The 16,076-nt window shown below is 38.8% G+C and overlaps 1 protein-coding gene across 2 annotated transcripts in view; it reads left to right on the top strand.

Moving 5' to 3' along the window:
• The window catches only part of USO1 (USO1 vesicle transport factor), a 74,887-nt gene extending 66,119 nt beyond the window's left edge, over positions 1-8,768 (top strand). For both annotated transcript variants that reach the window (XM_065914721.1, XM_065914719.1), the window contains 7 exons: positions 607-745; positions 1,639-1,802; positions 2,375-2,458; positions 4,720-4,818; positions 6,753-6,860; positions 7,836-8,051; positions 8,559-8,768. In XM_065914721.1, coding sequence (XP_065770793.1) covers positions 607-745; positions 1,639-1,802; positions 2,375-2,458; positions 4,720-4,818; positions 6,753-6,860; positions 7,836-8,051; positions 8,559-8,648 — 900 coding nt within the window. In that variant the 3' untranslated portion in view covers positions 8,649-8,768. The remainder of the gene's footprint in view (positions 1-606; positions 746-1,638; positions 1,803-2,374; positions 2,459-4,719; positions 4,819-6,752; positions 6,861-7,835; positions 8,052-8,558) is intronic.
• Positions 8,769-16,076: the final 7,308 nt, after the last annotated feature.

The raw sequence follows: 16,076 nt of genomic DNA, 5'->3' as shown, positions 1-16,076 counted from the left end.
CAGAAGTGAAAGCTTTTTTTTGAAATTCTAAATGTTCTATGATTGTCTTTTTTTTTTTTTTTTTTAACGTGGACTATTGTTAAAGTCTTTACTGAATTTGTTACAGTATTGCTTCTTGTTTTATGAGTTGGTTTTTTTGGCCAAGAGGCAAGTGGGGTCTTGGCTCCCTGACCAGGGATGGAACCCACACCTGCTGCATTGAAAGGCGCTGGACCAGCAGGGAAGTCCCCTGCTTGTCTTTCAGTATTAAAAGTAATAGAGGTGCATACATATGCTAAGCTTAAATAATTTGGAACACACTTTTTAGTTTGATGGATCATAAAATGAAGTTTTTAAAATTGACACCACCACCCCGCCCTCCAAACCAAAACTCACAGTGAGATTGCAGGTTGTGTCATGGAGTGGGGCCTTGAAATCTTACAGTTCTGCTACATATTAACTGGCCTTCGTACATATATTAATGTGTTATTGCTTAATTATTGAATGATCTTGAAAATGTTGAGTAGTTTAATATCCTCATCCAAAGTAATCTCTGATTTTTCATTCATTCTTCTTAATGCTCACTAGTATGAATTTAAATCAATTGAATTATGTTTTGTTTCACAGGATCTGCAACTGGAGGAATTAAAGCAGCAGATTTCTACATTAAAATGTCAAAATGAACAGCTCCAGACAGCAGTCACACAGCAAGTATCTCAGATTCAGCAACACAAGGATCAGTATAATCTTCTTAAAGTACAGCTCGGTAAGTGTAGCTAGCCGTTCCTATTGTAGTGTCCCCAAGAGATTATTCTTGTGGACTCATCTTTCTTTAACCTTGATCGCTGTGACAAAAGTGTAAGTCAGAGTTTGAAGTCCAATCTCTTTGCTATCCATTGATTCTCAACCTTAGCTACCTACACACTGAGATCCCTTGAGATCTTTTTTAATACCGATACTGAGACCACCACTGAAGTTTCTAATTAAGTTAGTTAGGGTTTGGGTCCAGGCATCAGTGATTATTACAAGCTCCCCAGGTGATTCTAATGTATAGCCAGTTTCAAATGACTGGTCTAACCTTTCCTTTTTTTTTTTTTAATCTGCAAAGTGGAGCTGAGATTTAAATGAAATAATATGTATAAAATTCTAGTTTGGTGTTTGGCACATGCTAAGGGGCTCAAATGCTTGTAAATAGTCTCTTTCTATACTGCTTATGATTGGAATGCTAACTACTTAGAAACATAGTTTATTTATATGAAGGTGACCAAAATTTTCAGAAGAAAATAACTTTTGCTTCCTCTATTTATGACAATAATTCATCGGTTTTTTTAGGCCGTATAGAAAGCTATTCTTTTGTGAAGATTTCTAAAAGGATTTTATTTTCTCTTATATTAATTGATGGAATTGAAACTACTATAATTCTTAATTTTAGATCACTGAGCCAGTTTAGTCTTAAGACTCTGCTGTTTTTCCTCCCAGAAACCCTGAAAACGTCAGTTCATTATTTTTGTCAGTGCACTGTTTTGCAAAGATGAAATGTGCATACAAAAGTGCCTCCAAAGTAATTATTCAGGAAATTATGTGTTTATTTTATACTTGAATTGTCAGCTCAAAAAATGAAAAATTTCATGCTGACTTCTCAAATTTTATGCCTAATAGGAAAAGACAGTCAGCATCAAGGTCCTTACAGTGATGGGGCTCAGATGAATGGCGTTCAGCCGGAAGAAATTAGTAGGCTGCGAGAAGAGATAGAAGAATTAAAAAGTAATCGGGAACTTTTACAAAGTCAACTAGCTGAAAAAGACTCTCTGATTGAAAATTTGGTGAGTGAGTGTTTTAAAATTTGTAAACGAGGTCAAAAATAATTCTCATTATCCTGCTTGTTTTTATTTCTGGATCCCTTAAGCTAAAGTATCATTTTAAGGTTTTAGAACGTGAGCTCAGGAGTCAGACTGTCTAAAGCATCAGTGCATCCTAGCTAACTGAATTTGAGCAACTTAGTTAACCTCTTGAAACTTGTTTCCTGAGCTCTAAAATGGTTGTGGTGGTATCTGTCCCATTGTTGCAAGAATTAAATAAGGTACTCCATATGAAGCTCTTTTAATACATGGAAATCACTCAGTAAATACCTGCTTTTATGCTCTTTTCTTCATATTATCTCAGTTAAGTGCTTAAATTTAGTAAATTACTTGGTATGAGTTGATTAGCTATGGAAAATTTGTTGACAAGATGTGCTATGTTGAAATGTTATTTTAGGCATAAAATTTTATTGTCAGTGTGGAATTTTTTGGTATACATGTACCAGGCATAGTTTATATGTGTACAGTTTTGTTTTGCTTTTTCCTAACTGTTTAAACTGAATTTATTTCACAGTTTGTCTCTCTGCTCTTTGTAGAAATCTTCCCAACCATCACCTGGCACAAATGAACAGTCTTCAGCAACAGCAGGAGATTCTGAACAAATTGCAGAGTTAAAACAGGTCACTTTTCAGCTTGATTCAGGCTCTGTTTTGTCCTGTTTTAATTATAATAGCGTAACGGCCCTGCATTAATCTAGAACTGCTTTGTCAGGCATCTTCACTTCTCTATCAAGTAAAAGCCATTTGAAAATACAGAAGCTGTTTTAATTGTCCAGTACTGGTATTTTGCTTTTTATGGTGTATTTATTTTTCAGTGGTGTTCTTTTTAATAGATCTCAGCATCTTACCCAGATTAGTTGTAGATTGTCAGTAAGCAGTTAAGGAAACTTTAAATATGTTTATAAGCTGCAAATATGAAGATACAAAATCTTGTGCTTAATTTTCTTGGTAACTGCTTGGTTAAATGTATCGGGCATTTAAATCATTCTATCCAGAAAAATGTTGGTTATTAGAATTGGAAAGGGAAAAACAGAAAGTAAACTTGTATATATCTCAGTTAGATGACTAGCTAAAAATAAAGCAAAATAACTTTTTCTGCTGTAATAATTTATATTATTTAGAAATGCAAATATGCCTTTTCTTCCTTCCATCCCCCTCTCCTTCCTTCCTTTTCTATAAAAGGAATATATGTTTCTTTTTTTAAAAAAAGTAATACTAAAAAAAGAAATTAACAGCTTGGCCAACCTAGGACTGACTTCCTTCTCTAGTAGTCAGCTGGTCCTCACCCTCTGACGTGCCTGATCAGATGGGAATGCGTGGACAGAGAAGCAAAATGTCTTATTTTGGTATGTCTCTGTACCCTAGAGTGGATTCTACAATGAAACATTTTAAAAAATAATAATTTTTCAATAATGATTTACATCTCTCCAGTAATGTGGCCATAATGTTTTGTTCGTATGAGGAAGAGTTAATATGCTGTTCTGATTTTATGAAATCTAAAACTATATTAAAATGAAAATAAATTATTAATATATACTCTCAGTCTATAAATCCCAAGTAAAAATTTTTACTTTTCATATTTCCCAAAGATATATTTTAAATAAGTTGTGGGGTTTTTTAATAATATGTAGTGAAACAGAGTATAGAAAGAAGACCAAATGGTCTGTAATTTTTACATAACTTACTTTGATAAGTGAAGAAACAGAACAGTCAGAGAAAAGACATGTATGTTCATGATAGAAAATATTAAGAGAATAAAAAACTTTTTACATGACAGCATCCTAGTATCTCCAGACACCTGCCAGATATCGTGGGGGAAGATTGCCCTTGGTGGAGAGCCACTGTTAGAATTGCTTCATTTTCCTGGACTTGTTTTGAGGGGAGTGAGCAAGAAGTTTGGAAACTTCAGCCTTAATACATAAACTTTCAGTTAATTCCACCACTTGCACTACAGTAGTACTACTTTCATCAGTGTTTGGTGGCCCCTAGTCTAAAACCAGCTTATTTTGCCCATTCCAAATAATACACCTCTAGTCTTCAGTCAAGAGAAAAGGAAACGTTACCTGAGGCATAGTTAGGACAGGGATTCACTGCTCTATTTCTAAGCAGACTTTCAACCAACCCTGCTGGGTTTTTGTTATTGTTGTTATTTTTACTTATTTGGCTGAATCAGGTCTTAGTTGCGGCGTGTGGACTTTGTTGCTCCATGGAATGTTGGATATTAGTTCCTGGGCCAGGGATCAAACCCGCCACCCCTGCATTGCAAGACGAAGTCTTAACCACCCTACCCCCAGGGGAGTTCCAGCCCTACTGTCTTTGACCCCAGTTTTACTCACAGTTCCAAAACATCTGGTGGTGCGGGTTCCCAGGCCTTTGGTAGTTCTGCATTATACGCCAGGCAGCAGCGTGGCTTTCTAAAAGGTCAGCTTCTGTTTCAGCCCTTGCAGGTGTGCCGGTCGGTTACCACTGTCATTTGCTTTCTGAAATTCCACAGTTTAGTGCTATTTTCTCTTCTCTTATTCTCTCTCCCTGTGGGCTTCTCCCTCCTGCCTACCCTTTCTCAGTCGCTCTCTCCCTCCTCCTTCCCCACCTTCCTCCCTCCCTTCTTCCCACCTTTTCTTCCTTTCCTCCTTCTATCCTCCCTTTGTGATTTTTCTCACTGGATCTTACAAGAAAACAGAGGTGAACATGTTTAATGTACACATTTAATTCTCCATCTTGAACCAAAAGTTCAAGAGTCGTTCTTTCACTTAAATTTTAAAACTTGGAAGTGATGATTTTAGAGATGCCAAGGAGGGAAATAATTTCTTCCTGTAAATAGACATTTCCTTGATGAAATTAATACTGTTTAATGTTACAACCCAACTCTTTTTGTCCCTTAGGAACTGGCAACTTTAAAGTCTCAGTTAAACACACAGTCTGTGGAGATTACCAAACTACAGGCCGAAAAACAGGAACTGTTACAGAAAACTGAAGCATTTGTAAGTTATTGTTTTTTTGTTGTTCTGAAAGGTAGTATATGCAAGATCAGGAGGTTATTTCTCAGCCACTATGGAAAAGAAGCAAATTTGTCAGCACCTTCCTTTCAGGTATTCATTAGTCAGAGTTTCAGATACATAGGCTTCTTGGCCAGTGTATTATAATCAGACTTGCCAGGTCAGTTTTATCAGTTAATTGTGGTTCATTTTGTTGGCATTTTATTTGTTTATTTGGCTGCCCCAGGTCTTAGTTGCAGTGTGTGGGCTCTAGTTCTCTGACCCAGGCATTGAACCCGGACCCTGTATTGGGAGGGCAGACTCTTAGCCACTGGATCACCAGGGAAGTCCCTGTTTTATATTTCACCCCATCTTGCAGTCTAAGCTGGCAGGTTTTCTGCTGGTATAAAATCATCAAAAACCTTATTGGTGACCCATGCAATTCCCAGGGTTCCAAGCCAACAAGCAGGAAGGTTCTCCTGGATCCCTCCTGGGGAACCGCATCTCTATTCCCAGCTTCTGCAGAGATAGGTTGATTGGGTCCGTGTGTCACACGAGTAACCTCTTCACAAATGGTTGTGCAGGCACACACTTGGTGTTTCACTGGGACATGCTTTGTCGTTGATTGCAGTAGGGATAGGCCAAGAATTTTCTAAATCATCAAGTTATGACTCCCTTTTGCTTAACAATTCCTTTTTCAATCTGTCTTTATCCTCTCACATTTTACTGTAAGCAGCAAGGAGAAACCAGGTCACACCTGTAATGCTTTGCTTAGAAATTTCCTCAGCTAGAATAGTTCATCACTCACAAGTTCTGCTTTCCACAACACTAGAACACAAACCAGCCAAGTTCTTTGCCACATTATAACAAGGATCACCTTTTCTCCACTTTCAAATAACATGTTCCTTATCTCTCTTTATGTGCGTGCATGCTCAGTCACTTGAGTTGTGTCCAGCTCTTCGCGACCCCATGGACTACAGCCTGCCAGGCGACCCTGTCCATGAGATTTTCCAGTCAAGAATACTGGAGTGGGTTGCCATTTCCTACTTCAGGGGATCTTCCCAACCCAGGGATCTAACCTGGGTCTTCTGTATTGACAGGTGGATTCTTTACCACTGAGCCACCTGGAAAGCCTCCACCTCTATCTGAGACCTCACCAAAACTTTTAACATCCATACTTCTACCAGCATTCTGTTTACGATCCCATGTGTTTTCTCTGAGACCATAGAAACTTTCTTTATAGCCTGCCTCTTTCTTTAGGAGCCCTTACTGGTATTGCCTGTAATGTTCATATTTCTGCCAACAGTGTCTTCAAGGCAGTTGAGACTTTGTCTAACATGAACCTCAGAATTCTTTTGCCTCTTCCAGTTCCAAAGCCCTTTCCTCATTTTAAGGTATTTGTGAGATCAACACCACCACTTCCCAGTATTTTGAAAGAAAAAAGATGAGGGAAGGACTGAGAGTTTTTGATTTAGTACAATTTCCTATAACCCTTAAGTAAGTACTTGCATTTTACCAGTTAATGACATTCAACTCAATTTCCCCATCTGTCTTTCTGAAATGATGGTATAATCTTAACTTATAGGAATTTTATGAGGAAAAGACTGATAAGTATTCTCTACATATTAAATGCTATGCTGTAGCTAGATTAGAGCTGCGTCATTGATAACTTGCCTGATCTGGCCTTGAGGCTGCTTAAACCAACCTTCCTTACACTCTGATGAGAGCTTGTACCACACCCCTCCTGACCCAGCCTCCTGCTCCACTCCTGCTCCACTCATCTTTTTAGGGAGAGCATGTTATTGAGGGTAAATACTGAAAGAGATTTTTCTGTTACTGGAAATAAAATTTCAAAATAGCAAGAAAAATCATCATTAGAATTTCATATAGATTATAACTTTAAAGAAACTTTTTTTTTTTTTTCCAATTTTTACTTTCAGGCAAAATCAGCTCCTGTACCAGGAGAGAGTGAAACTGTAATAGCTACAAAAACTACTGATGTGGAAGGAAGACTGTCAGCATTATTACAGGAAACTAAAGAGTTAAAGGTTGGTTTGGTGAAACTTTTTATTCATTGTATTTGATGTGAAATGAACTCCAGGGAATTTGAATTTATTTCATTTAATTTCTCAAATTCTTAGATTTATGAAGAAAGTTAATGGGACGTAATCTTACCTCACAATAAGTCCGTTCCTATTTTGATGACTAAAAGTGGCACAAATGAATATTTCTAAATGCTATTTCAAATAATGGTATCAAATGTGTAAAATAAGGTTGTATATGAGTATACTTGAAAGTAAAAACATATATTTTAGTCAAAGTAAAAAGTTAAGTTTTCTTATCAATCTCTAATCACAGTAAGAAACAAGGAGTATAGCTTTGGCTAATACACAAGCTGTAGGCTAAAGAATACAGACCCCTTAAATCCTGCCAGCCTATTGTGTGACAGAAAAATCAAAATAGATAGGGTGAAGTAAAGAATGAGGTAACAGTAATAAAACTAGAAAGGTAGAAATTAAAACATGGAAAGAGGAAGATAATGTGTGATTTTGCCTTTTGGATTGTGGTCAAATTATTTTATATTTAAGCTATGGATTTATATTGAAGCTATCTTTCTTTCCCATTTAATTGTATATATGTGAAGGTGGGATAAATTTTTTTTTTTAATTTGAGTCCTAGCTCTGGTGCTCACCAGGCTTCTGCTGTAAGATATTATGTCTTTATTTATTCCTCTGATTATCTGAAATAGTAGGATTTTTTTGAGGAGTAGGGAATTAAAACTATTTTTTTTGTTGTCAAACTCTGATTTTCACAGCAATCATCTTAAGCCTAACATAAATTCTCATGTTACTAGATGACTGTGTGTGTGTGTATATTTTAAATCTCCTGTCCCCCCAGCACTTAACCCCAAACTCTTCAGATTGCATGAGTACAGAGATCTGTCATAGAAAAAATATGTTTGTTAAAACCATAGGAGAGTAAATACTAATTTTTGATTGTGATTTTCACCTTTCTTCTCTTAGAATGAAATTAAAGCTCTGTCTGAGGAAAGAACTGCTATTAAAGAGCAGCTGGATTCATCTAACAGCACCATTGCCATCTTACAAAATGAGAAAAACAAGCTCGAGGTGGACATTACAGATTCTAAAAAAGAACAAGATGATCTCTTGGTGCTGTTGGCCGATCAAGATCAGAAAATATTTTCATTAAAGAATAAACTTAAGGAACTTGGTCATCCAGTAAGACTGTGATGTTTCCAAAAATGGTTTATATGTGTTTCTTTATGATGGGTTTTTAAACATTGTCCTGTGTCTTGGGAATGTTGTTATGCTTGTATATCAATACTACAGGCATAGATTTGTAGATATGTCAGTTGACTTAAGACACAGATTAGATGCAGTGTCCAGCTTTTGTTAACTCTTCTCTTTTGGAATCTGGGCCTGGAAAGTGACTTGCTCCTGTGGTAACAGAGACACTCACCATCCAAATGTTCCATCCCCGTTTTGCTGTGTTGGTTCAGATTTATTTGTAGAGAGTTGTACCCATCTGGCAGCAAGTTAACCTGTGTATCTTGTCTCATATTAAAAATAACAGGAAACCTTAAATATTAAATCAAGGAAACCAGATGGCCCATAATCTACTATAATTACTAGAGTAAAGAATTTATCCACAGAGTATATATCATTTTGTGTTGAATGTGATGTGACCAGATCTGTATAATGTTAAATGTGTATTTTCCCTTTTAGGTTGAAGAAGAGGATGAACTTGAATCCGGAGACCAAGATGATGAGGACGATGAAGATGAAGATGATGGCAAGGAACAGGGTCATATCTAGCTTTAAAATCTCTAGGAATGATAGAGACTATATTGTAACTTTGAAGATGGAGTCTTAAGACAGTGCTTTGGTTTGCCTCCACGGAAAATAAAGATTTAGAAACCAAGTGGAAAACATTCACTAATACGACTATTGATGTATTTTTTAAATGATGCCACCCATGTTGATAATCCTGTTACTCTAACTTTATGTAGAATATACATCTTTTATTGAACCAAACTGTCCCAAAATATAATTTGCAAAGAACTACAGACACCAAAAATATACCATTTTTTTCAGGCATGTGGTGGCAATGCTATTTGCCTTAGTTCATTGGTTGTTTATGGAAGTTCTGTATTGTCTGCTGTTTTTACTTTTCAGAATTTGTGACTTTTAAGTACTAACACATTTGATTTAATGTATGTTGGAATCACTGTTTCTAAATTAAGTATCGGAGTTCCTAGCTAATGATTTCCTTTTGAAGAAATGGATTTACTTACAGGCAAGATAGCATGGTCTGGGGGTAATACATCATCAGCCCTTCACCCAGTGTGACTCCTAATGTGAGCAGGACAAGACAGTTGAGAGTGAGTGCCTTGACACTTGACACAGCGGTGTTCTGTGCCTCAGTGAAGAAGGCTGCAGACACGCAGTGAGGAGGAGGTTTCTGAGAAACTTTTCCAGCGGTGTGTTAGCATGTGTTTGGTTTTATTTTTAGCGAAACATAAAACACATTACAAATTAACAGCTCATACAACTCAGATTTAGTATTATTGTTTGATTATCATAAAACATATTATGTTCCTAGTTTTAAAAAAGACCCAAACTATGGTTTATATAATTTATTGGCATTTTTGCTGAATAGGTTTAAGTCAGATCATAGATTTTTTAAAAAGCAATGAAGCAATGTGTCAAAATTTAATGTTTTCGTAATAAAAATAGATATTATGTTCACCTAATCCCTGGTTTTGGTTCCCTTTTTAAGATTTTGAGAGTAGTATTTTGTTTTTTGTAAAGGATGAGGCAGGGGGAAGTTGTGAGAGGCATCCTTCTCTTACTAAGAGAACTTTGCTATAACTGGGTGATAACAGCAGTCTTAGCATTTAAATCCAATAACCAATTATGCCAGAAGATTGGAGGGGACTAATTAGAACAAAAACAGATGAAGTAGGTTTGGATGTTTGTAAACTGAGCAATCTTTCTTCACGATGATTTTTACTTAAAGTAGCTCCAATACGTTGACACCTGATGTGAACAACCAACTTATTGGAAAAGACCCTGATGCTGGGAAAGATTGAAGGCAAAAGGAGAAGAGAATAGCAGGGGATGAGATGATTGGATGGCATCACCATTTCAACGGACGTGAACTTGGGTGAACTCTGGGAGATGGTGAGGGACAGGGAAGCCTGGTGCTGCACTCCATGGGGCCACAAAGAATCAGACACGGCTTAGTGACTGAACGACGATGACAGGCTTATTTAAAGGCAAGACAGCAAGAGAGTTAGGGCATAATATATTTCATCTGCCTCCTGGTTTCAGGAATAATTTGAGGAGTCCACTAGGGCACAAACGTTTAAAGGAAGTATTGAAAAGGGAGATGGTTGTGTGTTACAGAGCACCGGTGAATACGGCACCACGTCCCGCCCCCTCCCACCCCTGCCACGCCTCTGAAGATGGTGTCAGCCATCAGAGGGCCATGTGATTATTACCAGACCAGCTCACACTGTGTGACGTTCGCCTAAAGTTGACACCATGTGGTGACCGTTTCAGGCCAACATTATAAGAATAAAGAGAAGTGGGTCAGGAGAAAGAAGGTGACTTCCAAGAATAACAGAATAACAAAGATCTTCAGAAAGAAATAGCTGCAAAATCAGTGATAGTTTGCCAGAGTTCAGTCACTCAGGCTGGCTTGGAGTAGAGAAGATGCAAGAAGCCCTCGAAGCTGCACAGTCCAGCCTGGAGCCCAAAAGGACACCTTCCTCACATAGCCATAGTTTGGGGGTCTTGTTTGTTTGTTTGTTTTTACCTGAATTGCTTCTGAAGCCTCCTAACCCAGTCTCCACCTCCAAGTGATCATTACCTCTCCAGGCCATCCTCAATATTCACCACAGTAGTCCATCTAGTCAGGCTATGGTTTTTCCAGTAGTCATGTATGGATGTGATAGTTGGACTATAAAGAAAGCTGAGCGCCGAAGAATTGATGCTTTTGAACTGTGGTGTGGGAGAAGACTTGAAAGTCCCTTGGACTGCAAGGAGATCCAACCAGTCCATCCTAAAGGAAATCAGTCCTGAATATTCATTGGAGGGACTGATGCTGAAGCAGAAACTCCAATACTTTGGCCACCTGATGCAAAGAGTTGACTCATTGGAAAAGACCCTGATGCTGGGAAGGACTGAGGGCAGGAGGAGAAGCAGACGACAGAGGATGAGATGGTTGGATGGCGTCACTGACTAAATGGATAAACTCTGGGAGTTGGTGATGAACAAGGAGGCCTAGTGTGCTGCGGTTCATGGGGTCTCAAAGAGTCAGACATGACTGAGCGACTGAACTGAACTAAAGCTTCCTGAAATGAAAATAAGAGCCAAAGAGACTGCAATTGCCTACCGTTCGGAGTCCTTAGCCCGGAGGATAAGACCCTCAGTGCTCTACCAATCTCTAATTTTGCTCCCTTCAAGAATATTTTAGAACTGTATGAATATATTAGCTATCATGGCACATAACCTGCTTTTTCATCCTTCACTTTGCTTTTGAACATGTTCTTTCCTCTGCCCATTTGTCAGCCTTCACATTAAAGGCTATTTCTGGACTTCCTGGAGGTTCAATGGTTAAGACTCCATACTGCAAATGCAGGGGGCGCAGGTTCAATACCTTGTCAGGGAACTAAGATCCCACATGCTGTGTGGCACAGCCAGAAAAGAAAGAAAATGGTGGGGGGCAGCTATTCCCATGTATTGGAAACTACAACACTGGAGCAGTCATAAAGCACAAAACATACTTGTCCTTATTTTGAGTTTTATTCAAGTACAAGTTGCATGTCTCTGGCATGTCAGAAAAGAATAATCATCCAAGATTACTACAAGAGGTTAAGTAACAGCTCACATTTTAAATGTTTAAGTTCAGTTCAGTCGCTCAGTCATGTCCGACTCTTTGCAACTGCATGGGCTGCAGCACGCCAGGCCTCCCTATCCATCACCAACTTAGTTACTTTGAAATTACACTGATAGAAAATCAAACCTGTTCTTGAAAGTTTTGTTGCAGCGAGGTAGGGGCCTCATAATGCTCATCAGAATGAAAAGCTTTACTGTTAGAGTAAAAGGCATTCGTTCAATGAATGTTTACTGAGTTTATAAATGAGAAAAAGTCCCTTCCCCATTTAATTTCCCCATATATCTGGCAGCATAAACAACAGTAAACAAGTACATTAAGTATCAAATGCTTTGTAGCTTCTAGAAAGGAGTTTGTATTTTACTCTGATGGGAACCCAGAGGAGTGATTAGATCTGGTTTGTATTCATAGATTACTTTCACCACTATGTCAAGAATTGTCTTTGGGGAAGAGGTTAAGAGAGAAAGCCAGGGGACTAGGTGGGAGGCTATTGGCCTCATCTAAGCAAAAATAGATATAGTTCAGACTACACTGTAGGGGTGGTAGGGTCTAAAATGGTGGGGTTTGGGATACATTTTACAGGTAGACCCAAGAAGACGGGTTGGTGCACGTGTCTGGGGAGTAGAGGAGCAAGACAAGAATAATCCTGGGGGAAGGTGGGAGGAGCAGGTTTGGTGTGGGATCTAAAGTTGTGTGTTAGGCTTGCTAAATCTGAAACCCAAGTAGATATATTTCCGCAAATAGATATTTGGTAGGCTGTTTGGAGCTAATTAGGTCTGGAAAAAATATACAGATGCAATTTAAGCCCATCAGGGTACGTTCTTACAGAGGGTGAGTATAGAGAGAAGACAATCAAGAACTCAACATTTGGATGACTCAGCCTTGAGTCCTGAGGAAGGACCTTCAGATATATTAAATGAACAATGAACTCATCTTACCCAGAGCAAATTTGGAATTAAAGGGAAAACAGCAAGCTGTGACCCTCAAACTGGTTTCTTAATGCAATTCTGAAAAATGAAAAAAGCCTTTTCCAACAGCTTTAATGAAAGACATCATCAATGTAGACTAATTCTTTACTAGTGAACCTAGTCAAACTGTGTTTTCTTTTGTTAAGAATCTGCCCTGCTAACCAAATAGAAGATATTTATCTAAAGAAAATAATATCCGTTCATCCCTTTTGTGGATTAGTGACTTCTTTCCCTTCCAGAAACTCTACAATTATTCTTGCAGTTCTTCTATGTCTACAACTCAGAAGCTTTAGGGTTTTCTATAACCCTTCAAAATGAAAATAACTGTTTGCAGAGGGAAAAACATTAAGGTATGACACATACCTATCTTAAATGTGGTTTCCCTTCCTTTGAATTAACTCATTTTTGTCTTGAAGTAAGTTTTTCCATATTCACTCTAAGCAGTTGTGACTAGTCTTAGTTTGAAAAAGTTTTACACAGCAACCTTGCTACAATTATACATTACCTTTGATTTTTGCTTATTAAAAGAACATGAGACCACATTGTAATTACATTATTCTACCTATGAGAATGTAAACAGGAGTTCCATTAATTGCTTTCTAGTCTTTTTTTAGCTCTGGCTTTTAATTCTAGATTTATTTAAACGTATTGAATCTAGTGGGATATCTATAGGGGTAAAACTCACCATTTTGTGACTCTTAACAAGCTCTGTCACCTCTCTATGGTTTCATGTTGCTAACACCCTGAAATAACCCTGAAATACCCTGAAATAATAATAAGTATCAAGGGAAAGGTGAGATGTAAATTAGTTGCTGTGGTGGACATGATGTGGGCTTTCTGATCCTTTTTTCACCCTTGTGTTCTAGATCCAAAATGAGATTGCATAAATAAAGCCTGTGAAACAAAAAAAGCAGGCAAGTGTTATGCAACAAAAATGGTTAGTATGTTTAAAAGTAGGGTGAACTGAATAAAAGCTTAAATATTACCTAGGTTTCTATTCTGCATTACAAATTACCACAAATTTAGTGACTTAACACTTAACTATCTCCACAGTCACTGGGTCATGAGTCAGGGCACAGCTTAGCTAGATCCTCTGCTTTTGTCCCAAGGCTGCAATCAAGGTGACAGTATGGCTGTATTCTCATCTGTAGGCTCAACTAGAGGAGACTCGGCTTCTAAAGTTCATTCAGTTGTTGGTAGAATTCATGTCCTTACAGTCATAGAGCTAGGGCTTCAGTTTCTTCCTGGCAGTTGGCTGAAGCCTGTTCTCAGTAATTAGTGGTCACCCCTAGTTGCTTGCCTCATGGGCTCCCTCAGCATGCTTGCTGACTTCATCAAGACAGCAAGGGGAAGGTCTAGCCACAGCAGACTTGAGTCTTAGATAAAATAATATCACAGGAGTGGCATCCACCACCTTACCATAGCTGATTGGCTAGAAGCAAGTCAGATCCTGCCCACTCTTGGGAAGGAATTACAGTGGCTTAGAGGGTAAAGCGTCTGCCTGCAATGCAGGAGACCCGGGTTTGATCCCTGGGTTGGGAAGATCCCCTGGAGAAGGAAATGGCAACCCACTCCAGTATTCCTGCCTGGAAAATCCCAGGGACAAAGGAACCTCGTAGGCTACAGTCCATGGGGTCACAAAGAGTCAGACACGACTGAGCAACAACACATGAATACCAGGATGTGGAGATCATGGGATGCTGCATGCTTTTATTTTATTGAAACTTAACTCTTCAAAACAAGGTGTTGAGGGTGGGGGACATGATGAGTGCAGTTGGAAGGAGGTAATAAATTTGATACCAAGTATCTCTTAACTTCTGAATGTTGAGTTTTAAGCCTACTTTTTCCACTCTCCTCTCACTTTCATCAAGAGGCTCTTTAGTTCTTCGCTTTCTGCCATAAGGGTGGTGTCATCTGCGTATCTGAGGTTCTTGATAATTTCTCCCAGCAATCTTGATTTCAGCTTGTGCTTCATCCAGTCCAGCATTTTGCATGACGTACTCTGCATATAAGTTAAATAAGCAGGGTGACAGTATACAGCCTCGATGTACTCCTTTTACAATTTGGAACCAGTCTGTTGTTCCATGTCCTGTTCTAACTGTTGCTTCTTGACCTGCATACAGATTTCTTAGGAGGCAGGTCAGGTGGTCTGGTATTCCCATTTCTTTAAGAATTTTCCACAGTTTGTTGTGATCTACACAGTCAAAGGCTTTGGCGTAGTCAATAAAGCAGAAGTAGATATTTTTCTGGAACTCTCTTGCTTTTTCGATGATCCAACAGATATTGGCAATTTGATCTCTGGTTCCCCTGCCTTTTCTAAATCCAGCTTGAACATCTAGAAGTTCACAGTTCACGTACTGTTGAAGCATGGCTTGGAGAATTTTGAGCATCACTTTGCTAGCGTGTGAAAGTGAAAGTCGCTCAGTTGTGTGCTATTCTTTGCAACCCACTTGGAATTCTCCAGGCCAGAATATTGGAGTGGGTAGCCTTTCCCTTCTCCAGGGGATCTTCCAAACCCAGGGATCGAACCCAGATCTCCTGCATTGTTGGCGAATTCTTTACCAGCTGAGCCACATGGGGTGTGATGAGTACAATTGTGCAATAGTTTGAACAATCTTTGGCATTGCCTTTCTTTGGGATTGGAATTAAAACTGACCTCTTCCAGTCCTGTGGCCTTAAAACTCAACATTCAGAAAACTAAGATCGGTTCCATCACTTCATGGCAAATAGATGGGGAAACAATGGAAACAGTGAGAGACTATTTTCTTGGGCTCCAAAGTCACTGCAGGTGGTGACTGCAGCCATGAAATTAAAAGACACTTGCTCCTTGGAAGAAAAGCTATGACCAACCTAGACAGCATGTTAAAAAGCAGAGACACTACTTTGCTGACAAAGGTCCATCTAGTCAAAGCCATGGTTTTTCCAGTAGTCATGTATGGATGTGAGAGTTGGACTATAAAGAAAGCTGAGCACCAAAGAATTGATGCTTTTGAACTGTGGTGTTGGAGAAGACTCTTGAGAGTCCCTTGGACTGCAAGGAGATCAAACCAGTCCATCCTAAAGGAAATCAGTCCTGAATATTCATTGGAAGGACTGATACTGAAGCTGTAACTCCAATACTTTGGCCACCTGATGCAAACAACTAACCCACTGGAGAAGATCTGATGCTGGGAAAGATCGAAGGCAGGAGGAGAAGGGGATGACAGAGGATGAGATGGTTGGATGGTGTCACCGACTGGATGGACATGAGTTTGAGCAAGCTTCGGGAGTTGGTGATGGAGAGGGAAGCCTGGCGTGCTGCAGTTCATGTGGTTGCAAAGAGTCAGAGACGACTGAGCAACTGAACTGACTGATCTCTTAACCTTATTCCAGGCT

Source organism: Muntiacus reevesi, chromosome 22 (genome assembly GCF_963930625.1).
Source record: "Muntiacus reevesi chromosome 22, mMunRee1.1, whole genome shotgun sequence".
Taxonomy (NCBI): domain Eukaryota; kingdom Metazoa; phylum Chordata; class Mammalia; order Artiodactyla; family Cervidae; genus Muntiacus; species Muntiacus reevesi.
This window is presented reverse-complemented; position numbering and strand designations above follow the sequence as displayed.